The following is a 24,786-nucleotide window of genomic DNA, read 5'->3' on the forward strand; positions in this document are numbered from 1 at the left end:
TGGAAGACTTGAGACCTCCTCCTTCTCTTCCTCCTCTTTTCCCCCTCTCTCTCCTGATTGCTGGGAATTGAACTCATGATGTTATACATACGAGGTGAGCACACTCCCATTGAGCTACAACACCTCCCTTTTTTCTTTTCTTTAATCCTAACAAGTAAAGTACGGTTTTGCCATTACAAGAGTTACGCTATTGCCGGGTGTGATGGCATGTGCCTGGAGTGAGAGACGAAGGCAAGAGGATCAGGAGTTCAAGGCCATTCTCAGCTGCATATTCAAGGCCAACCTGGATAATACGAGACCTTGTTTCACATCAAATAAATCAGTCAGTGAGTTACGTTGCTAAAACACAGCAGCATCTGAAACAATGCAAGCAGGGTTTGTGTGGGAATGTCTTGCTGCAGCCAACAGTGATAATGGGAGCAGCAGGTGCTAAGTTTTATGGGACAGTCATGTGTCCAAGGTGCTATGTAGTCCTCCCAGTGGCCTTTGTGATGCTCGTCCTCCAGATGAAGAAGCTGGGGTGCAGGGAGATGAATTTCCTCATCCAAGATCACACAGCTGGAAGTTAGGGCTCACATCTGCTTTTAGAGCGGGCACTTTAACCAGCACGCTGCAGCCCTGCATCCTTTTTGCAGACCTGCAGGGGCTCGTGCTGCAAAGGATGCTTGTTTAGATGTCCCCGACTCCTGTTTCCTTCTAGTCTTTCAGGACAAGAAATGTACATCTGGAAATGATGCTGCTGTTTTCCTATTAGTAGCTAGGACACTGGAAGGGAAGAAGGGTATGGAAAATCATTTGTATGTATCTTTGTGTGGTGTATGCATGTGTGTGCATGTGTGTGTGCATGTGTGTATGTATATGCACACAGAGGTGGACATGCCTGTTTTTTGGATACATGCATTGGCCCCGAAGCCCACTGTTTTCTCTAGACTGCATGACCAGTGAGTTCCAGGGATCCTCCTGTCCCCACACTCCTCAGTGCTGGAGTTATAGGTATGTGCCACCATGTCTGGCCTTTTATGTAGATGGTGAGATCTGAATTCAGGGCCCCATGCTTCGGCAGTGAGCATTTTCCCAGTGCTGTCTCCTAGCCTCTGGGAACCAGTTGGTTCCAAAGAGGAGCAGCTAATCCCGCTTACCATGAGCCATGCATGCCCCAGAGAGAAAGGCGTGGCATGGAGGCGAGGGCTCCCGATAGAAAGGGGCTTGGTGGTGGCAGAAGCAGCATCAGCGAATAGACTCTAGTCTGCTGAATACAAAGTCCAAGTCCAGAGTGACATTTTGACCTGTGGAAATGGGCTGGACAGACAGAAGGTTCACTAAGTAGGAGCAATTGGTCCTCTTGCAGAGACCCAAGTTTGATTTCTAGCAACCACATGGCAGCTCACAACCTTTTGTACCTCCAGTTCTGGGGGATTTGACTTCTGGCCCCCACAGACATAACCCTTTGTACCTCCAGTTCTGGGAGATTTGACTTCTGACCCCCACAGACACTGCACACCTGTGGCACACAGACATTCATTCAAGGAAAACACCCATACTTGTAAAAGTAAAAATAAACTCTTAAAAGAAAAGTGGAGATTAAGGGCAAGCAAGGGCATGGCCACCGTTCAGACGAGGCTGTCCGTCTCTGGAGTATAACGGTCTTCCATGCTCCTGTTGGAATGTCTGTCAGCAATAGTAGGAGTGTGAACCTAACAGCTTATCTCCCTTAAAGTGACTTGTTCAGGCCCCAGGTTCCTTGTCTTTGGTCCCAATTGGCCCCTGGTTCACTGGGCTACTATAGGAGGCAGCTCATTTGGAGGTAAAAGGAAAAAGAAAGACAACTGTTTCTCCTTAGAGAATTGTGTTCTGTGCTCTAGGGTCAGGGTGGCTGCTGATAGCATCCCTAACCTGGACATCAGTGGGTGTCCGGCATCTCCAACCTAACACTCTTGTCTTATGTCCATATTTCTGGAGACTGAGGCCTAGGAAGGGAAGTTTTAGCATTTCAGAATTTTAGTTTTGAGGTAAAAAAAGGCGCATGCTTGCGAGAATCTCACAGACCAGAATCAGCTGGGTGAAACGAACTCTCTGGCCCGGCAGAAACTACTTTTAAACAGAGCCTGGTGGCTTCAGCACTTAGGAGGCTAAGGCAGGAGGATCACTATGAGTTCCAGGTAGGCCTGGGCTACAGTGTAAGACGAGAGAGCCTTTGGGGCTGGAGATCTAGTTCAGTTGGTAGAGTGATTGTCCGCACACACAGGGTCCTGGGTTCAATCCCCAGCACAACGTAAGCTGAGGGTGGTGGCATATGCATGTAATCTCACACTCCCTTAGTGTCATAGTGAGTTGGAGGCCAGCCTGGGCTACATGGAGGTCTGTCTCAAAAACAGAAGCAAACAGAAATGAATCCTCCCACTTCCTTGTACAGTCTTTTGAGTAAAATTTACCCTGGGAGGAGTGAATCTGAATGGGCCATCTTTTTTTTCCTTAGCCCAGGCTGGCCTCCAACTCCCTGCCTTAAAGTCCTGATCCTCCTGCCTCCACCTTCATTCACATTGCTGTGGGTAGGTGTAGAATTATGTGGCACCAGGCTTATCTTTAAAGGTCATCTTAATTCTAGAGTGCCGATGTTTCTCCAAGGTCTGGATGGTACTGTAGCATTTTATCTCCCTCCTTGGGAAATCAGTCCAAATCAGACAGAAACATCAGTGTTTGGGTACATCAAAACTCTTTTGTCTTTTCATTCTGGTTTGCCTTTTGACAGGATATAATCACAGATCCATTCAAGCTTGCAGAGGAATCTGACAAGGCGAAGCCCAGACATGCACCCGATGGCGCTGGAGGCTGCTGCGGCAAAAAGAAAAGCTGCTAGATCGACCGCCAGCGCGAGCTCACTGCGCGCTCGAACAGGTGCCTAAAAACGGCTCACCCGGGCTTTTAAACTTCCTCTTCCCCAGTCCCCAGTGCAGAGATGACGGGAAGGTGGCAAAGGCACCACAATTTAGATTACTGCAAAGAATAAGAAAGCTTTAGAAGGTGTTCATCTAAGGGTCACAGCTAATCACCAGCCTTTCTATCTCGCTATTCCAGAGTTCCGGTGCCACCTAGTGGTCAGAAGTAGGACTTGGAAGCGTAAGGTTTAATTTACTCAAAGGGCCCCAGTCATCAACATTGGAGGAGGATGGTGGGAGAGTATCTTCTTTCTGGCCTACCACAGGACACCCCTGGACTTTTCTCTGTGTTTAGTAGAGCCCCTACTAAATTTACACTAACTATGTCAAAATATTGTCAAGTCAAATTTGGTAGGAGTACTCTTCAGGTCCCTGTCTTCAAACCTTTGTTTTCCTGCTGTAATTCAATAAAGAATAAAACAAACGAATAATAAATTTGACCTCAGTTCACCCTGATGATTGACACCACAGACACTGTCCTGGTCTGTCTTAGCTGGTGTTTTTTTTTTCAAAAGGAAAGCTAAGAGAGTACCTAAACTAAGGAGAGGGAGAGATTGACCTTTCATGTGCCATTGCTAAGTACTTTTCAGGATTTATGTGTCTGTGTGAGTGTGTGTTGTGTGTGTCCAGAGGGCACTGAGCTGGAGCTATGGGCAGTTGTGAGTCCCCTGGTGTGGACGCCGGGAACCAAACTTGGCAAAAGCAGCAAATGCTCTCCACTGCTGAGTCATCTCTCCAGGTCATCATTCTGAATCCAAAAAGGGATCTGCTTATTTTAATTTATTTGTAAGTGTATGTAATGTACTGGCATGCTTGTAGGGGAGGGGGTCCTGCCCTATTGCTCTCCGTGAAGACGGGGTCTCTCACTGAACCTCAAGCTTGCTAGGCAGCTGGCCATCAGCAGCACCTGGGGCTATAGAAGCTTGGCAAGCTGTGCCCAGTTTTTGTGTGAGTACCGGAGACCTGAACTCGGGTCTTCATGCTTGGGCAGCAAGTGTTTGACTCACCGAGCCCCAGCTCCATCCCACACCAAGAGGATTTTTTTTTTTTTTTTGGTTTTTCGAGACAGGGTTTCTCTGCAGCTTTTTTAGAGCCTGTCCTGGAACTAGCTCTTGTAGACCAGGCTGGCCTTGAACTCACAGAGATCCGCCTGCCTCTGTCTCCTGAGTGCTGGGATTAAAGGCGTGCGCCACCACCGCCCGCTACCAAGAGGATCTTAAGAATGTGTGTGATCCTAAAGACGGCACACGTGTCTTCAACTACCTACTCCAGTTAGGGTCGTGAAAAAGATTCTTTGTAGATCTTGGCCTAGGATCCAGGAGAGAGAGCTGCCGCTGAGCTCTGTGTATGTGGAGGCCAGAGGTCTACCTTGGATGTCATTCCTCAGGCATTGGCCTCCTTCATCTTTTGAGACAGGGTCACTCATTGATCTGGAGCTTGCCGAGTAAGCTAGTGAGCTCCTGGGGTGTGCCTCTTTCCACCTCAGTGTGGGATTGCAAGTAAAGCCACCATGCCCAGCTTTAATAAATATATTAATATATATATCTATATAAAATATAATGCACACACATGCATATACAATTGATTTCCTTTATCTGGGTGCCAGAGATCCAATTCAGGCCTTCATGCTTGTTGTGACAACCATTCTCCTCACCAAGTTCTCTCCCCAGCTCCCAGACTAAACTCGTTTGCAAATGTGAAGCTGGAATTAGCCGATCCTAACGATAACCCATGACATATCTTTAATTCATTACAAGCAGCAGCCAAGCAGGCTTGTGGAGAGTGGCAGGGAGGCTCACAGGAGGGAACCAGAGGGCCGCAGCTGCTTATGGTAATTTGACATATAGCTCAGAGCCTGACTATGTCAGGTGAAGTGGCCTGGACAGTTTAGCCTCTGTCCCCAGAGTTAACCAGCTTCTCCCATAGAGCTTCCTTTGTGAATGTTAAATGAGCTTCCTTTAGAAAGCAACACCTCAAATGTCAAGCGCTGGAGAGGGAAGGTTTGCACAGCAAGGGCAGGATGGCTGGTGTAGCTTCTGGCCCGACACCTTCATCTTTTATTAACTGTCCTTGCTTTCTTTTTAGCAATTAACCTTATTATTCCTTTCAACTGGCTCTACCTACGGAAGCACCGTGAAGGATATAGCTTAGATATCTTTATTTTTTCCTTTAAATAATGTAGCAGAAGCTCACAGAGTTGGTACCACCCTGTAAAAGTGACACTTTCCTGGGGCGGGGGTCGGGTGGGGCTGGGGAGACTCTTGTTCCACATGGATCCAGCCAAGCCACATAACCAGAGTGTGTCTTTTCTGAGAACAGCTCCCTGACACCCCCTTCCCAGTGCTGCTTTCTCAAGTTTCATGGAAGCTGAGGCTGTGCATACAGAAATTACCCCAATGGTGCGACTGTCCACATGGAAACCCTGTCCGGGCGGGGAACGTAGCTCATAGCATGCTGATATTATGCCCCTTTTTATGTATTTGGTTTTTGAGATAGGGTTTCTCTGTGTAGCCCTGGCCGTCCTTGAACTCATTCTGACACCAGGCTGGCCTCGCACTCAGAGATCTGCCTGCTTCTATCTCCCTAGTGCTGAGATTAAAGACGTGCGCCACTACCGCCTGGCGATGACCAATTTCTTGAGTTCTTTGTATATTGTGGAGATCAGACCTCTGTCTGATGTGGGGTTAGTGAAGATCTTTTCCCATTCTGTAGCTGTTATTTGTCTTGTTGACTGTGTCCTTTGCTTTACAGAAGCTTTTCAGTTTCAGGAGGTCCTATTTTATTAGTTGTTTCTCTCAGTGTCTGTGCTACTGAGGTTATATTTAAGAAGTTGTCTTCTGTGCCAATGCGTTCAAGTGTAATTCCCACTTTCTCTTCTATGAGGTTCAATGTGGCTGGCTTTATATTGAGGTCTTTGATCCATTTGGACTTGAATTTTGTGCATGGTGATAGGTATGATCTATTTTCATTCTACATATTGATATCCAGTTATGCCAGCACCATTTGTTAAATATACTTTCTTTATTCATTTGATATTTTTTGTTCTTTGTTAAAAATCAGGTGTTTGGCCGGGCGGTGGTGGCGCACGCCTTTAATCCCAGCACTCGGGAGGCAGAAGCAGGCATATCTCTGTGAGTTCGAGGCCAACCTGGGCTACAAGAGCTAGTTCTGGGACAGTCTCCAAAAGCTACAGAAGAAATCCTGTCTTGAAAAAACAAAAAAAAAAAAATCAGGTGTTTGAAAGTGTGTGGATTGATATCTGGGTCTTCTATTTGGTTCCATTGGTCCTCCTCTCTGTTCTTATGCCAATACCAGACTGTTTTCAGTACTGTAGCCCTGTAGTAGAGTTTGAAGTCAGGGATTGTGATGCTTCCAGAAATTCTTTTATTGTACAGGATTGTTTTGTCTATCCTGGGTTTTTTGCTTTTCCATATTAAGTTGACTACCATTCTTTCGAGGTCTGTGAAGAATTTTACTGGGATTTTGATGGGCATTGTATTGAATCTGTAGATTGCTTTTGGTAAGATTGCCATTTTCACTATGTTAATTCTACATACCCAAGAGCATAGGAGATGTTTCCACTTTCTGGTGTCTTCTTCAATTTCCTTCTTCAAAGATTTAAAGTTCTTGTCACACAAGTCTTCCAATTGTTTGGTTAGAGTTACTCAGAGATATTTTATGTTATTTGTGGTTATTGTGAAGGGTGATGTTTCTCTGATTTCTTTCTCAGCCTATTTATCATCTGTGTAAAGGAGGGCTACTGATTTTTTTGAGTTAATCTTGTATCCTACTACATTACTGAAAGTGTTTATGAATTGTAGAAGTTTCTTGGTAGGATTTTTGGGGTCACTTATATAAACTATCATATCATCAGGAAATAATGGGAGTTTGACTTCTTCTTTTCTGATTTGTATCCCCTTGATCTCCTTTTGTTGTCTTAATGCTCTAGCTAGGATCTCAAGAACTATATTGAATATATATGGAGAGAGTGGACAACCTTGTCTTGTTTCTGGTTTCAGTGGGATTGCTGTGAGTTTCTCTCCATTTAGTTTGATGTTGGCTGTTGGCTTGCTCTATATTGCCTTTATTATATTTAGGTATGTTTCTTGTATCCCTGCTCTCTCCAAGACCTTTATCATAAAGGGATGTTGTATTTTGTCAGAAGCTATTTTGGCATCTAATGAGATGATCATGTGGTTTTATTTTTTAGTTTGTTTATATGGCAGATTATGTTGACAGATATTTGTATGAATCATCCCTGCATCTGTGGGATGAAGTCGACTTGATCATGGTGGATGATGGTTCTGATGTGTTCTTGGATTCAATTTGCCAGTATTTTATTTAGTATTTTTTTTATCAATGTTCATGAGTGAGATTGGTCTCTTTCTTAGTAATGTCTTTCTGTGGTTTGGGTATCAAGTTAATTGTAGCCTCATAAAAAGAGTTTGGCCAGCCTGGTCTACAAGAGCTAGTTCCAGGACAGGCTCCAAAAGCCACAGAGAAACCCTGTCTCGAAAAACCCAAAAAAAAAAAAAAAAAAAAAAAAAGAGTTTGGCAATGATCCTTCTGTTTCTGTTGTGTGGAACAATTTGAGGAATATTGGTATTAGTTCTTCTTTGAAAATCTTGTAGAATTCTGAGCTGAAACCATCTGGTCCTGGGCTTTTTTTGGTTGGGAGACTTTTGATGATTTTTTTCTATTACTTTAGCAGTTATAGGTCTGTTTAATTTGCTTATCCAGTCTTGATTTAATTTTGCTAAGTGATATTTATCCAGAAAGTTGTCCGTTTCCTTTTTTTCCAATTTTGTGGAGTATACGTTTTCGAAATATGACCTGATGATTCTCTGGATTTCCTCCATTTCTGTTGTTGTATCCCACTTTTCATTTCTGATTTTCTTAATTTGGATATTTTCTCTTTGCCTTTTGGTTAGTTTGGATAAAGGTTTGTCTAGTTTGTTGATTTTCTCAAAGAACCAACTCTTTGTCTCATTTATTCTTTGTATTGTTTTCTTTGTTTCTATTTAGTTGATTTCAGCTCTCAATTGATTATTTCCTGCCATCTAGTTCTCTTGGGTGAGTTTGCTTCTTTTTGTTCTAACGTTTTCAAATGTTCTGTTAATTCACTAGTGTGGGATTTTTCCAGCTTCTTTATCTAGGCATTTAGTGCTATAAACTTTTCTGTTAACACTGCTTTCATTGTGTCCCATAAATTTGGATATGTTGTGTGGTCATTTTCATTGAATTTTAGGACATCTTTAATTTCTCCCTTAATTTTTTTTCTTGACCCATTGATGATTCAGGTGAGCATTGTTTAATTTCCAGGTGTTTATGGGATTTCTGAAATTAGTGTTACTGTTGAATTCTAGTTTTAAGCCATACTTCTAAAGCTTAAATAATATATTAAACCCCACACACTAATAGTGGGAGACTTAAACACTCCATTCTCACCACTGGACAGGTCAGTCAGACAAAAAATAAACAGAGAAATCAGGGAACTAACAGATGTTATGACTCAAATGAGCTTAACAGACATCTATAGAATATTCCATCCAGACAAAAAAGAATATACCTTCTTCTCAGCACCTCATGGAACCTTCTCAAAAATTGACCACATACTCGGTAACAAAACAAACCTCAACAGATACAAAAAAGATTGGAATAACCCCGTGTATCTTACCAGATCATCATGGATTAAAACCAGTCTACCTCAAGAGGATGATGGGCATCAAAGAGGCTCCTTAAAGAGTTTGCTAGCCATTTGGGTAAGAAACTGCTCTTGCATAGACTGCTCGATTAACTGGACATGCAGGACCCACAAAAAATGATTGCTGAAGTTGCCTAAAGGTGAGACAATCCTTTGGGGTTCCTGCTTCATGAAAGAGTCTGCCAGACATTCTGCAGGACACAGAAGATAGTGACTGACAAACTACCAATATAGTGGAACTGTCTTTGAAATTTCCTGCTTCATGGAAAAGTCTACCAGATACTACAGGCCTGGAGGGTGAAGATGGATGCCCCAATGTTACAGAGGAACTTTGGGTGATGATCCAGGCAGCAAGACATTTCTGTCAGTTCTAGAGTTTTGGAAGTTGCTTATACTTCACTTCCTGTTTATTTAGGTAATAGTGTGTCCTTCTGGAGTCTTAGATGGAGTTGAATAATAGTTATAATTATAGCTGTCTTTTTCTGTTTTTTTTTTTTTTTTGAGACAGGGTTTCTCTGTAGCTTTGTAGCCTTCCTGGAACTAGCTCTTATAGACCAGGCTGGCTTCAAACTCACAGAGATCCGCCTGCCTCTGCCTCCCAAATGCTGGGATTAAAGGCATGCACCACCACTGCCCAATTATAGCTTTTCTTAGTTATTATAAAAGATAGATTAGATATAAAATTTGACTCATAAAAATGAGATAGATGATAGAATATTTTCCTTAATTTGCCAGATGTAAATGGATTAAATATTATAACTATAATTCTTGCTTGATAATTATTTTGTATGTAATCTTACTATGTTAAAGTTAAAACCTTTTTTATTTAGACAGAAAAGCGGAGGTGATATGGGGAATCCTTCTGTATGTGTGCTATTTTTATTGGTTGCTAAATAAAGAAGCTGCTTTGGCCTGTGACAGGGTAGAATAGAGCTAGGCAGAAAAACTAAACTGAATGCTGGAAGAAAGTAGGTGGAGTCAATGAGATGCCACGTAGCCGCCCAAGGAAATAGACACTGGAACCTTGCTCAGTAAGCCACGACCTCGTGAAGATACACAGATCAATAGAAATAGGTTAATTTAAGATATAAGAGCTAGCCAACAATACATTTAAGTGATTGGCCAAGCAATGATTTAATTAATATAGTTTCTAGGTGATTATTTCGTGACTGGGCAGCCAGGAAACGAGCAAGCAGACTCTGCCAACACATCAACAATTCCCAAAGATTCTACTGGTCTTCATGGGCTAAGGAATTGACTTTCCATCCACACAGGGTTCTGAAGTTAGTGTTGCCTCACCAGCCTTACCCTTACTTTCCCATTGGTTAGTATGGCTTTTCCTCTTTCTCTCTGTCCCTTTGATATGTATTGATATTCATGTCACTTCCCTCTAGTCATATGTGGAAGCATACATTTTAGTATGGCTATATTTTAAAGAGAACACTCAAACCAGATGAGGTAGCACATGCTTGTAATCCCAGAACTTGGGAGGCTGAGGCAGGAGGATTGAGTGTAATAGGAGCAGCGGGCTGTGTTCCTGCCCGGCTCCTGCATGGCTAGCTTTATACCCGAGATAACAACACACAAATTGTATTCTTTTAAACACTGCCTGGCCCATTAGTTTCAGCCTCTTCTTGGCTAACTCTCACATCTTGACTAACCCATTTCTAATAATCTATGTAGCACCACGAGGTGGTGGTTTATCGGGAAAGATCTTAACCTGCGTCCATCTCAGAGAGGAGAGGCATGGTGACTGACTCATTTCCTTCTTCCCAGCATTCTGTTCTGTCTACTCCACCCACCTATGTTCTGACCTATCAGGCCAAGCAGTTTCTTTATTAATTAACCAATGAAAGTAACACATAGACAGATGACCCTCCTCCATCAATTGAGAGTTTGAGGCAAGCTTGGAGTAAATAGTGCAACTCCTTCTCCAAACAAAACAAAACCATCAAACTAAAGAAAGGAAGATGAGAAGGTAGCAAAGGAAGGGAAGGAGGAGGAGAGAGAAGAAAGAGAGGGAGAAAGGAGGAAGGGAGGGAAAATTTCTTATTTTCTTTTTCTTTTGGTTTTGCAAGATAAGGTTTCTCTGTGTGGCCCTGGCTGTCCTAAAACTCACTCTGTAGACCAGGCTGTCCTCAAATTCAAAGACAATATCATAACATATAGTATCCATACTCTCTCTGTATATTTTACATCTTTATGTGGCTTTTTTTTTTACTGTATTTCTTTTATTTTTATTTTTTCTTTTTTATTTTTTTGAGACAAGTTTTCTCTGTGTATCTTTGGCTGTCCTAAAACTCACTATGTAGTCCAGACTGGCCTTGATCTCACAGAGATCCACCTGCCTCTGCCTCCCAAGTGCTGGGATTAAAGGTATGTGCTACCACACCTGACTATTTCTCTTTTTAAGCACTTTCTCTATTCTTTTCCTTTTCTCTCCCAAGCCTACATTTATTTTTAAGCACACTATAAACTGTTTAGAGTTTTTTTTGTCTGAATTTGTCTTTACTGGATATCTGTACCTTTTTATGACCACATGAGTCTTTAATATGCTAAGCAATATGGCTAGGATTTAAGCTGCAATTTTGGCAGCTGGGTCCACCCCATTTCTTACCTTCCTGAGAGTCTAGTTTCATGGTGGAGGTACTGGCAGAAGCCACATTTATTGCCACAACTCTGTGGAGTTTCTAGATCCATGGCACCACCAAGAAGCTGGCTGCCAGCTGCTCATAAACACAATTTAAGTGTTTGGTCGCAGAGCCTTTTAAAAGAGCTATGAGAATTTTGTCATTAATGCTGAGTCAGGAAGCCTCTCTTAAAAGAACCACCCTTCTTGCTGCCAGCAAACAAGAGTGTACAGGAGAAAAACTGTTGCAAGAAGCTATACTTGATTCTGTTCTTGTCTGTCTAAAATCCTTTTTTTTAAAGGCTTTCTCAGGTTTCATGTGGAAATCCTTTCCAAATGTTTGGGTGCCATTTGTATACAGAAGTTTCTGTCCCACCCAGTCCTAAAGCCATTCAATCTCAAAGAAACACACAGAGGCTTATATTAATTATAAACTGTTTGACCTATTATCTCAGGCTTATTATTAACTAGCTTTTACAACTTAAATTAATTCATAATTCTTTTCTATGCTTAGCCATAGTGGCTTGGTACCTTTTGTCAGTAAAGCATTCTCATCTTGATTCCTCTACATCTGACTTGAGACTGCCTCTCTGCCTTTCCTCTTCCAAAAACTCTCTTAGTCTGGCCACCCCTTCTATATTTCCTGCTTGGCTGCTGGTCAATCAGCATTGTATTAAATCAATATGAGCAACAAATCGTTACAATGAACAAAAGCATTATCCCATAGCATGAGGAAAAAGAAATGGGGTAATAAATATTACACTTTTTATTTAAAATTTCAAGAAGCATGGGCTGAAAAATGTAGTTTAGCTCACCTAGGATACAGGAAAGCCTTGATTTGATCTCCAGCAGTGCATACATGGAGATGGTTGTGCATGCCTTTAATTCCAGCACTTACAAGGTGGAGTTGAAAAGATCAGAAGTTCAAGGTCATCCTCAGCTACATAGCAGGCTCAAAGGCAGCCTGAGATACTTGAGACCCTGGGGTATATGTCTCAAATACATAAATACATCAAGAATAAAATAAAATGTAATGCGGGGGGTGGCTTAGCAGATAAAATGCTTGCTATGCAAGCGTGATGATGGAGGACTCTCATTGGCTAATAAAGAAACTGCCTGGCCCATTTGATTGGCCAGCCCTTAGGTGGGTGGAGTAGACAGAACAGGAAGAAGGAAGTGAGGTAGATGGCTCAGTCAGATGCTACGCCTCTCCTAAGTTAGACAGACTGCCATGCCTCTGCTCGGGGAGAGAGATGCGATGGAGCCAGCCGTTCAGACATGCAGAATCTTTCCCGGTAAGAAACCACTTTGTGGTGCTACACAGATTATTAGATATGGGTTAGTCAAGATGTGAGTAAGAGGCTGAAAATAATGGGCCAGGCAGTATTTAAAAGAATACAGTTTCCGTGTAATTATTTTGGGTGTAAAGCTAACTATGCGGGAGCCAGGCAGGATGAAAAACAGGCCTGCCCGCAGCCCATCGCTACAGCGTGACACAGTGACACCCATGTCTGAAATCCCAGTGTTTCTACTGGAACAAGAAAGGCGAAACCAGGAGAACGCCCAAAGCTCACATGCCAGCTGGCCTGGCATCTATGGTGGAAAACAAACAAACAAACAAACAAACAAAAACAAGCCCAAGTGTAGAAGGAATGGTGGGCTGTGTCCCGCCACCCGGCTAGCTTTACCCATAATAATTACACGGAAACTGTATTCTTTTAAACACTGCCTGGCCCATTAGATTCAGCCTCTTATTGGCTAATTCTCACATCTTCCTTTAACCCATATTTAGTAATCTGTGTAGCACCACGAGGTGTGGCTTACCAGGAGAGATCTTAACCTGCATCCATCTCGGAGAGGAGAAGCATGGCGACGACCACTTATGGTGACTGCCTGAAGCGTCTGCCCCCTGCCTGCTACCCAGCATTCTGTTCTGTCTACTCCGCCTACCTAATTTTCTGTTCTCTTAAAGGGCCAAGGCAGTATCTTTATTAATAATGAAAGTAACACATAGACACTCCTCCATCACCCAAGAGATCAAACAAGGTGGAAAGGTAAGGACTGACGTCACTTGACCTCCACAACTTGGTGATGTATTCACGCTGACAGATACACAGAGATAGAAATAAGATTAAAAGAAAATGGAAGGAAGCAAATAATTTGAGAGAGATACAAGAGATAGGCCAAAGCTTCAGCTTAGTGATAGTTAAAATATGCAGGTGCCTTAAAGGAACTGGAAAGAGCAGCAGAATTTTGTACTTGCATTTGGTGAGCGTTTTCGTCTATGCCTGAGGAGATGTGGTGGGACTGACCAGTGGCCAGTGGTGGTGCTTTAGCTTCATCCTCAGATGGGGAAGCAGACTTAGTGAGTGTGAAAGAAACACATGTTCCTGCTCTGGTGGCAGAGGTACGCAGGTGTGAATCTCATGGAGGCCTGTGTTCTTCTCACCATCCCAACCCTGTCTTTTACTTACTCTACCCCCACCCCACCAATATGGGCTACTCTTGATGTAGCCCAGGCTGGCCTTGAGTTTTCTAAATGATGATGGCCTTGAGCTTCTGATTCTTCTGCCTCTCTCTCCCAATGTTATGATTCTAGGTATGTGCTGGTCAGGCCTGGTTTTATGGGTTGCTGTGAACTGAACCTGGGACTCATAGATACTAGGAAAACACTCTACCAATCGAGCTACATCCCCATCTCCTGGGAACGTCATTTTAAAAGGCAGTGAATACTGTTCACCTGTCAAGTCCTTACTGTAGATGAACTCAGACCAGAGGGAGTGGGAGATAGGAAGAAGAGGAGGGAGGGAGGAGGCAGAGCGAGAAGAGGCTACAGGCCACTGGAAGGCTGCATTAGGGTGGCTTCTCAGATGCTCACTTCCTTTCGGATAGCTGAGGACCAGATTTTAGCAAAGGCCAGCAGCATGCACAGAATTTAGACCCTTTTCAAAGGAGAGATCTTTGCTCACAACTGTTAAAAAGCCACATTTTCCCTTTTTTTCCCCAGTAACAATGTCCAGAAAATATCGAGAAGAAGGAGGGCAATGGGAAGATCCTCAACAGAAGCCCGCAAGGCCTCCTGAGACACTAAGTACGCCACAGATTTTATTCTGAGTGTTTTTATGAACTGTCATGGAAAATTCTCATTTTGCCTAAAAGCATTCTGTGTTTTTAAGCAAGTGCAGAGTGTTGCTGAGAAATCCCTCTAGGCCAACAGATTGGATTCTAGGGCAAGTTCGTGTAATGCCAGTGTTTTCTAGTTCCTGGGTTTCCTCTTGAAGGCTTTGCGTTCTGGTGGCATTCAAATGTCACTCTTGGCTGGAGTTAGCTCAGCAGTAGAACATATGCCTAGGTGGTTCAAGGCCTTGGGGGTCTATTTCCCAACCCCCAATCCCATGTAGGGCATTAACTGTGAATGCTTTTTACAGCCCAGCTAACTTCAGAACAAAAACTTCTCTAGCAATGAGACCTTATGTTGACAGAAGCCATAGAGAACCAGATTTATTTTTCTTACAGTCTTTTAGAAAATTCAGCGCCTCCACCTTGGGGAGACATTTGGGTTTGGCTACAGAACCAATTTCTGAACCTTCAGATTTGGGGATTTTCCTTCTGCACAGAAGCAAATTGAGCTGTCATTCTTTCCCCTTATTTTCTAGTGGAGAATTCTGGGAAGGGAAGTTCAGCTAGGGAAGGTGTTTACAGGGAGGTTTGGACTGCAGGCGCTGGAATGACTCATTCAAGGTCAGGCAAAGTCAAAACAAAGCGAGGGTTGAACACTGTGGCCAGCCTTTAAGAATCTCAGACCTTCAGTAGGTTTTGTTTGTTTGTTTGTTTGTTTTGTTTTTTGTTTTTGTTTTTGGAGGTAAAATATGGTCAGACGTTTAGGGGTTTGTGGTGTTATTTTTTCTCTCCAATTTGCAGAAGAGACCTTCCTATAACATCACTGACCTTGCCTTCTATCCCTAGAGGAACAGGTTGGGGCACCCCCATCCCTATTGTAGGTGATTACTTACAAACCCACACTGGCAGTTTTTCCTCTAAGGAGCAAGTCTTTGAGTTGAGAAAGTCCCAGCACCCGAAGGACGACTCTCATTGAAGAAAAAGTTGCTGGGCCAGGCGTCTGCACTGTTTTTTGTGTCTTGTATATTCACAAAGGGTACTAGCCCATACCCATCCCTGAGGACATAGACTGCCCAACAATGTCCCATGGCCCCATGGATATCTGTATTCACAAAGGGTACTAGTCTATACCCATCCCTGAGGACATACACCACTCAGCAATGCCCCGTGGGTATCTGAAACGGTTCTGTTTTATGGTGTCTGCTGGGCAGGTCCTTTTCTGTTTCGCTCAAGTCTTGAACTTCTCATTAGGTTCTAGGCTGCTAAGACCACACTTTCCTGGCCGTTGCTTTCTCTGCATGCACAGGAAATGCCTGTAGGTCTGGCAGGCACTTCTTCCTCTCTCCACACTCCTGTTCCAAACTGCACATTCAATATTTGAGAAACTTTAACTGCGTTTCCTCTTAGCCTGGACCACACTTGGGGTCACATTTTTAATTAAGTTATAAAGACCCTGTTTTCCATCAGCTGGCTTAGAAGGGACTGTGTCTGTAGTCGTCAGATATCCTATAAATTCCAGCTTATAAACTAAAATGGCACCTTTTTTTGAGGCAGGGTTTCTCTGTGTAGCCCTGGTTGTCCTGGAACTCACTACTTAAACCAGGCTGGCCTTGAACACTGAAACACTCTGTCCCCACCCCTTGCCTTGAGTGCTGAAGCTAAAGGTGGCTTACCACCCAGCTTAAATGCCACTCTTATAAACATGCAAGAAACCTAAAAATCATTTTCTTCATCTGAACTAATTTTTTCAATATAGCAATATAGAAGAAGGAAGTAGGAAAAAACCATCAGAAATCAGAGGGCTAGGAGTAGAATTGAATATTTATTTGAAATAAAGTAAAATTCCCTTATTTAGCCCTTTGCACATGACGTCGTGACTCTGGTTGCTTTAGACCATGGTGAGCTAGCAGTGCACAATGCAGATACAGTTCTTGAGAAAGGACAGCTTGTCAACCAAATGAATAATTTACCTATAATATTAGTAAGACCTCTTTGTTTTGAAGTAACATAAAGGAGAGACGGAGTATGGCAGCCTTTGAGCAAGGCCTTGAAAGGGGGCTATGTTGACATTTGGAAGAAGTTGAGTCCCCCTCACAGGAAATAGACAGCAAGTACAAAGAACCCAAGAGAATCCCCCTGCAGTGACTGAGAAACAGCTAGGAGAAAGCCTGGTTGGGGCAAAGGGTAGGGGTAGAGCTTGCAGTACCTTGTAGGCGATCTGGGTACTTGAGCTTTTACCACAGGGGGATGAGGATTCAGAGGAGTGTTCAAACAGGGGAGCAACTGGCCCTCATTTGACAAGTCGCTAGCTGCAAGGCCAGGGGACGGTAAGCAGACAGGCATAAAAGAGGAGTGGCAGGTAAGGAGATCACCGAAATGAGCTCCGGAATTCATTGTCCTGGAAATTATAAAACATGCTTTGGGTGTAAACAAAAGGGAAGGGTACTACAATTACGGAATACAAAATAAGAATGGGAAACATTTTAAAAAATGCTTAAGCTGTGAGGCAAAAGATGCTACCACATGGTAGCAGCAGTTGGCCAGTACACAGGTAGTGGTGCGCACGCCTTTAGTTCATGCGCTCAGGAGGCAGAAGCAGACAAACCTCTGAATTCGAGGCCAGCCTGATCTACAGAGTGAGTTCCAGGTCAGCCAGGGCTACACAGAGAAACCCTGTCTCGAAAAACAAGCAAAAAGCAAAAACAAAAGAATAAGCTTTTATGGGCTTTCTCAGGATGTTCTCCTCTTCCTATTTCCCAAAATTGCCTGGATGCCTCCTCCCCCCCAAAAAAAGCAGGTCCCACCTCATTCTGTGATTATAGCACGACTGCATGAGAATTCCTGTGATTAAGGTTTGTTTGGGAAGCTGCTAGTGAACTTCCCCACGCTTTACTTGGGCACACTTAGGAGTTTGCTGAGGTCTAGAAAACACCACAGGACATCCTTGAGGGCCGGCAGGTGGCGCCACGTGATCGTGAGCAGCCGAGGGTGCCCAGAGGCCTGTAGACAGCGGGTCCACAGCGTTGCCAGGGCCATCCTGTCACCTCGAGTCTCCCGAGGAGCGATGTGCAGGAGTGCAGGCTGGGGGCTTGATCAGTATCCCCATTTGATTTTAGGTTCTGTGCACCCTAAGCCGCCTCCACTCGGCTCTGGTGCTCCCAGGGCAGGAGGGCTCAGCCCTTTCTGAACCGACGCGGAGCCCCGTGGAGCCCGCAAGGCCCTGCAACGAGGACCCGCAGCCTCGCACCTCGGGGGTCAGTGCTGCAGGGCTGCCAGGCCACGCGCGGGGATCTACTACAGAGACCCCACAGGGAGCGCCGCACCCGCGGACCGCTCCTCTTCATTGGCCGCCTGGAGGAAGACCACGCCCCTTTCCCTACAGCTCTCCTCTTTGACTGGCTCTCGGGTCCGGGATGGCCACGCCTCCTCCCCTCGCGTACACAAGAGTCACGCGCCTTTCAGTTGGAAACTTGGCATGCTGAGGAGGACAGTGGCCCTCATCTCCCCGCCCACCGCCCGTGCCATTGGTGCGGCACCCCGACCGCGACCACGCCCCCATTCCAACCCCCTGGCTGGGAAGGCGGGCACCCGCTCTTGATTGGCTGGCCGACCTGCCATTCGCGGGAGCGGCTAGCACTCCCCTCCCTCCCCTCCCTCCTCCCGCGAGCCCGGGGGTTCCACAGCGGGCCCAGTCCGAGTCAGTGTCATTCAGAGAGGCGGACTGCTGAGTGCTGGGCGCGGACGCACGGCTGCAGTCCTGCTCGGGCGCTGGTGCCTGCGCTCGCGCCGCCGGGTGGGAAGGATGAAGCCTCAGCTGGAGCAGCCACCCTATGATTGGCTGTGGCGCTTGTGAACCCGAAGTAAAGATGGCGGGCGGGCAGGCAGCCGCCGCACTGCCCACTTGGAAGATGGCGGCTCGCCGCAGCCTCAGTGCCCGCGGCCGGGGGGTCCTGCAGGCAGCTGCGGGCCGGCTGCTGCCGCTGCTCCTGCTGAGCTGCTGCTGCGGCGCGGGCGGCTGCACAGCGGCCGGCGAGAACGAAGAGACCGTGATCATCGGGCTGCGGCTGGAGGACACGAACGACGTGTCGTTCATGGAAGGGGGTGCGCTGCGGGTGAGCGAGCGGACCCGGGTCAAGCTGCGGGTGTACGGGCAGAACATCAACAACGAGACGTGGTCCCGCATTGCCTTCACCGAGCACGAGCGGCGCCGGCACACACCCGGCGAGCGCGGGCTGGGGGGCCCCGCGCCTCCGGAGCCGGACAGCGGCCCCCAGCGCTGCGGCATCCGCACCTCAGACATCATCATCTTGCCCCACATCATTCTCAATCGCCGCACATCGGGCATCATCGAGATCGAGATCAAACCGCTGCGCAAGATGGAGAAGAGCAAGTCTTATTACCTGTGCACGTCTCTCTCCACGCCCGCACTGGGCGCCGGCGGCTCCGGGTCCGCGAGTGGTGCCGTCGGGGGCAAGGGTGGCGCGGGGGTGGCCGGACTCCCGCCTCCCCCATGGGCCGAGACCACCTGGATTTACCACGACGGTGAGGACACCAAGATGATCGTGGGCGAGGAGAAGAAGTTCCTGCTGCCCTTCTGGCTGCAAGTGATCTTCATCTCGCTGCTGCTGTGTCTGTCAGGCATGTTCAGCGGCCTCAACCTGGGGCTCATGGCTCTGGACCCGATGGAGCTGCGCATCGTGCAAAACTGCGGCACCGAGAAAGAGAAGAATTACGCCAAGCGCATCGAGCCGGTGCGCAGGCAGGGCAACTACCTGCTGTGCTCGCTGCTGCTGGGCAATGTGCTGGTCAACACCACGCTCACCATCCTGCTCGACGACATCGCGGGCTCAGGCCTTGTGGCGGTGGTGGTCTCCACCATTGGCATCGTCATCTTCGGGGAAATCGTGCCCCAAGCCATTTGCTCCCGACATGGCCTGGCAGTAGGGGCCAACACCATCTTCCTCACCAAGTTTTTCATGATGATGACCTTCCCCGCTTCTTACCCGGTTAGCAAACTGCTGGACTGCGTCCTGGGCCAGGAGATAGGCACTGTCTATAACCGGGAAAAACTGCTGGAGATGCTCCGGGTCACTGACCCCTATAACGACCTCGTTAAAGAGGAACTGAACATCATCCAAGGGGCTCTGGAGCTCCGCACCAAGACGGTAGAGGACGTGATGACTCCCCTCCGGGACTGTTTCATGATCACCGGCGAGGCTATCTTGGACTTCAACACCATGTCCGAAATCATGGAGAGTGGCTACACGCGAATCCCAGTGTTTGAGGGAGAGCGTTCCAACATCGTGGACCTGCTCTTTGTCAAAGACTTGGCCTTCGTGGACCCAGATGACTGTACTCCCTTGAAAACCATCACCAAATTTTACAACCACCCCTTGCACTTCGTCTTCAATGACACCAAGTTGGATGCTATGCTGGAAGAATTTAAGAAAGGTGAGAAATTTTGCTCTCTTTCTCTCTCTCTTTTTTTTAAATTGGCTCTTCTCTTTCCTCCATCCTCCTCCCTCCCTGAGTCCTCTACCCCCAGACCAACCCCCCAGGGAGAGTTGACCGGAATTTCTCCTTCTCCTAATTGCACAGCTGAAAGGGTGGCATGGACTTGGGGACGGATTGAACTAGTAAGCACTTCTGGGTTTAAAAGCCTGAGACTGTCATTACTTTTCCCACATCATCAAAAAACAAGCTTTGTAATTTCAGTGCATGAAACTTGACCCCCTTGGGGCCTCTGGTCTTGAGGGATCTACTTCATTCATTGTCTGGCTTCGGAATAGGTAGGTGAAAGTACAGGCTGGCTCCCGAGATGCCCTTCGGTTATATCTGATACAGACATTTGGAGAAAATTTAAGCAGCCTTTAAAAACCCAGCGTAATCCTTTTTCTCTTCCTTAAACATCCACATTGACATTTCGAAGATTGGCGGTGTAATTTTGGTGGATTTTGTTCTTGGCTGTCTGGCATCCTGCAGGATAGATTGAGGTCTTTTGCGGGTGGAGCAGGGGTAAAGAAAGTACCATTAAAACCCCCCACTTCATTTGGATGTGACTTCTCTACCTGGAAAGCAGGGGTTTTGCTTTGTTTAAAGCAAACTTGGTCGTTCCCATCTAACTGGGGAAGTCTGGAGGTGAGCTGACTTTTGGCGTGGCTGCATCCGTCCTCCTTTCTTCCTGCTTCGCTTCTCTGTCAGCAGTGAAAGTTCCTAAAGCAAGTGTGGCTTGGGTCGAAAAGTCGAACCTGTGACAGTGATATGCATACCGTTCTTAATCGTGATTTATTCCTTGATTTTTCATCAGTTTAAAAAATGTTCTTTTAATCTCAGATCCTTGATACATTAGGATGAAATCCAGGTTCTAGGGTACCGACTGGAAGAGGCCCAGCGTCTGGTGTTTGAGTGTTCACAGCTCACCGTTTCTTGCATTGTAGTATTGCGTGTCTTAATTTGTCATAAATAGGTAAATAGCAAGCTGTACTATTAGTATTGAGACTTTGGAAGTTTCCAGTAAGTAGCTAGGGTGGTTAAAACCAAGGGATGCTGAGTTTTGTCATTGGTGCTTGGCATGCACCGGCACTGCAAAGTGTGTGTAACCTTGCATGACCCAAAAACTAAATTCCCATTCTTCGCATGGAATTTCGATCACTAATGGGGTTGCTACCCTGACAAAAGCCATAAGTACCTGGTGACAGCTCACTGGGTGTGATCATTTGAACATACAGTGTGTGTGCTTGTCCTTGCTCCCTTTTCTTGGATGAATGGCGTCCTCTCTGGAACAGGACCACAATGCAGTAATTTTCATATAAAAAAAATAGAGCAGAATGTGCTTCGGGGCTTAGTAATTTGCATTTAAAAGCAGGAGGAGAAAAAGAAAATGTCCAGTATCTCTAGCTACAGAGCATTTGGGGTATCCGTTGACTGCCAAGCTGTTTATTAGAACATTGAACTAGCGTCTTCTCTCTGCCACACAGGAAGACGACTTGAATGCTTCAGGATGCCCAGTGCATGCAGTTTCTTACGTCCTTTGTTGTTGTTGTTTTTGTTCTTGTTCAGATCTTTTGCTTATCACCTTATATATTGCTAATACTAGGCTGAGTCCAGCATGATGATGTGGACCTGTGGTTCCAGCTACGTGGGAGGCTGAGGCTGGAGGATTGCTTGAGTCTAGAGTTCCACATAGGCCTAGTCCATTAAAACAAAACCAAACCCAACACCCACTAGTTTGTACTCCCTGCTAGAGGCTTTCTTTGCTTCTGTATCTTTTTCTTTTAGAATTTGGCTGTTTACTTCCTACTCCTACTCAAAGTTTAAAAAATTTATATTATTTTAAAATTTGTTATTGGTTAGTTGTGCTTGAACCAGGTTTCTGTGGCTGCTTTAATTTTTTTCATTGTAGGAGGAGCTGTTTTCCCCTCAGAATTACCTCTCATTGGTACCCCTCTCATCTGGGTCTGGCCAAGAGGTTTCTATGTACCTGACCCTTTGAACTCATGACCCCTCCTGCGTCAGTCTTCCAAGTGTTGGGGTCCCAGGTGCTCACTGCGCAGCCTGGCTCTCAGTACCTTTTGAAACGTGTTCTTCAAGTGATGGAAATATTGGTGTTTTCCTATAAGTTCTAGAAAAATCACACATATTATTTCACTTTAGTTCTTATCCAATGATATGCACATGTTTGGTTAAGAAACAGAGCAAATGGAAGATACGTTTGGTCTAGTAACCTATTCTGAAAAGCAAAGACAGTGGCAAATTGGAGAGTTAAGCCATGTTTTTAAAAGAACAAAATGGCTGTTTGCTACTTAAACAATTCCCTTTGATTTTTTAAAGATGAATTTGGTCAATTTAACTTTCCAATCACTTATATTAGTTCTGTTTTTTTTGTTAATTATAATTATTTATTTAATTTTATGTGATTGTGTATGTGCCCGAGTGTGTGTATGTGCACTAAGTACTTGCAAAAGTCAGAGTTGTCAGATCCCCTAGAACTGGAGTTACCAGGTTGTGAGCCAGCTGCCATGTGGCCGCTGGGAACCGAACTCAGGTCCTCTGCATGAGCAATAAGTGCTTAACTACTGAGCATCTCTTTAGCCCCTGTCCTTTTCTTTTAGAAAAAAGTTTATGAAACCACATTCAACTCTCAAACTCTTAAAAAAAAGAAAGACAAGAGAAAAGAAACACAGAAATTGAAACAATGACATTTTTGTTATGAAAGCAATATATTTTGACAAATTTTAAAAAATTTTATGTTAGTTTTACCAGTTCACAACACTCTTTTATACTCTGGTGTAATATATACTTTTACATATTATATTCGCTACACTAACAGAAGGTTGTAATTAAATTTGTAGATACTTTTTAAAGCAGGTATTAATATATTGCCCAGGTATTAGTTCTTTTTAATGTATGAGAAATAGTTCACCTGATTTTCTTTTTATGATCTGCTAGTTAAGATATAACTGTTTTTCTCATGTATTGGGTATTGAACTCATGGCAGCTCTTTACCAGTGGGCTTGCCTCAGCTCTGCGAACTAATTAATTTTTTAAAAAGTTTATTTATTTATTTATTTATTTATTTGTATTTGTGTAGAGATCAGAGGACAGCTTGTGGGAGTTGGTTCTCTCCTTCATTTCGGAGATGGAACTTAGGGGTCAGGCTTGGCAGCAAGCACCTTTATCAGTTGGGCCACCTCACCAGCCCCTGCTATCGTCCGTTTTATGTTTGTGATAAATAATGCACAGTGTGTGGGATGCTCTGAAAACTTTCCTCTCCCTTTTCTCCTCTTATTTCCATTTCTAAAAAACAGAAAGAGAACAAAACAAACACTCCACAATCCCCCTATAACCCCAGACTGGTTAGATCATTAACCCAAATCTCATTGGAAATTCCCTGTGTAATTGAGCTGGTCTCTGCTGAAGTTTTTCTTGTCGATGTTGGTAATCAGTCTGATTTAGTCTTCACCAAGGTGGTGGAAATGAAAGGTTTGGTAATTGGGAAGAGACGCTGCTATTGTGTAAGCATCTTGAGTGTCTCCTTTTAGTGGCCAGGACTTTTAAACTCTAGGTAACTTGTCGTTTTGTTTGAGAGCAGAAGGTAGTAATGGTGCTAACTTTATAGTTTGATCATCGTGGTGGTTTTGTGCCATTATGGTCTGTCAGGCACAGGGCTGAAGGCGTCTGTGAAGAGTCGTGTCGAAATCTCACATCTGATGTGGTGTTATCCCTATGTTACCAGTGCCGACAGTTGAGGCTTAGAGTGCATGATTTATTTGAGGTCACATAGTAATTCACTGATACGGGTTTTAATTCATGTCTGTGTGACATCAGAATTAGTTACTTGTTTTTGTTTTTGTTTGTTTGTTTATTCCATGCGCTGAGCTACACCTCTATCTCCAGAACTCAATCTCTTAATCATTCTCTTATACTAATTTCAAATACTGACTGATATTTGTGTTATTTTAAATTTATTTATTTTTGTTTTATGTATGAGTATGTATGGACTGCCCGTGGGGGTCAGAAGAGGGCATCACATCCCTTGGAACTGAAGTTAAGGATGGCTGTGAACCACCATGTGGGTGCTGGGAACTGATGGGTCCTCTCCAAGAGCAGCAAGGGCCCCCAAGCACTGAGCCAACTCTTCAGCTCCAGTGTTTCTGTTGTAATGAGTGTGAGATTTGGTCTTCTGTCCAAACATTGCCTCAGAGCCTTTTGGGCAATAGGCTTTGTGCTTATATGTGATTATATGTGTTACATATGTTTATATGAAATGTGTTTTTGTTGCTTTAGAGCCAATGCTTTGGTGATGGTGGGTAGAGGTTGGTGCCCTCTTTTTAAATATTGTAATATTCCGAGGCTTTTGCTTGTATGACCGCAATACCAATTTTTTATTTTTTGGTGAGAGTTACACATCCAGCACTGAGATCCTTCGTGGCTGTTTTACAGCCACTATACTCTAACGTGCTGCTTTACCACTGCTTTCTTTTATTGCTTTATGTATATGAGCGTTTTGTCTGCATGTAGGTCTGTGCACCACATGCATGCCTGGTGCCCAACGGTGGTGAGTCTCCAAGTGGGTGCTGGGAATCTAATCCGGGTCCTTCAAAACAAGTGCCCTTAACTCGGAGCCAAATCCCCACCCCTCCAACAGTTTTCTAATGGTTCAGTTATGTAACAATGTTTTGCCTGCTTTCTTACCTGTTTCCCCTTTGAGTCACACAATAATTTGTCAAGTGATTTTATCTTTGTTGTTTTGTAGTTGCCATATTAACACTTGGCTGCTAATGGCCTCTTTTTCTAGCTCATTTCTCACAGCACATTGAATGGGAGTTGCTTACAAATCTAAATAAAAAAATAAGCTCCCTAAGTCACAGGAGAAGATGAGAGAGCACAAGAAAACT

At 44.8% G+C, this 24,786-nt stretch overlaps 2 protein-coding genes across 4 annotated transcripts in view; both read left to right on the top strand.

Moving 5' to 3' along the window:
- The window catches only part of As3mt (arsenite methyltransferase), a 30,054-nt gene extending 26,683 nt beyond the window's left edge, over positions 1–3,371 (top strand). For all 3 annotated transcript variants that reach the window (XM_038324648.2, XM_038324663.2, XM_038324655.2), the window contains one exon: positions 2,750–3,371. In XM_038324648.2, coding sequence (XP_038180576.1) covers positions 2,750–2,857 — 108 coding nt within the window. In that variant the 3' untranslated portion in view covers positions 2,858–3,371. The remainder of the gene's footprint in view (positions 1–2,749) is intronic.
- Positions 3,372–18,077: 14,706 nt separating this feature from the next.
- Cnnm2 (cyclin and CBS domain divalent metal cation transport mediator 2) overlaps positions 18,078–24,786 on the top strand; it is a 129,605-nt gene continuing 122,896 nt past the window's right edge. Inside the window, exon 1 of the mRNA XM_038344092.2 lies at positions 18,078–19,840. Within this exon, the coding sequence (XP_038200020.1) occupies positions 18,220–19,840 (1,621 nt within the window). The 5' untranslated portion in view covers positions 18,078–18,219. The remainder of the gene's footprint in view (positions 19,841–24,786) is intronic.

Source organism: Arvicola amphibius, chromosome 1 (genome assembly GCF_903992535.2).
Source record: "Arvicola amphibius chromosome 1, mArvAmp1.2, whole genome shotgun sequence".
In the NCBI taxonomy this organism is placed as follows: domain Eukaryota; kingdom Metazoa; phylum Chordata; class Mammalia; order Rodentia; family Cricetidae; genus Arvicola; species Arvicola amphibius.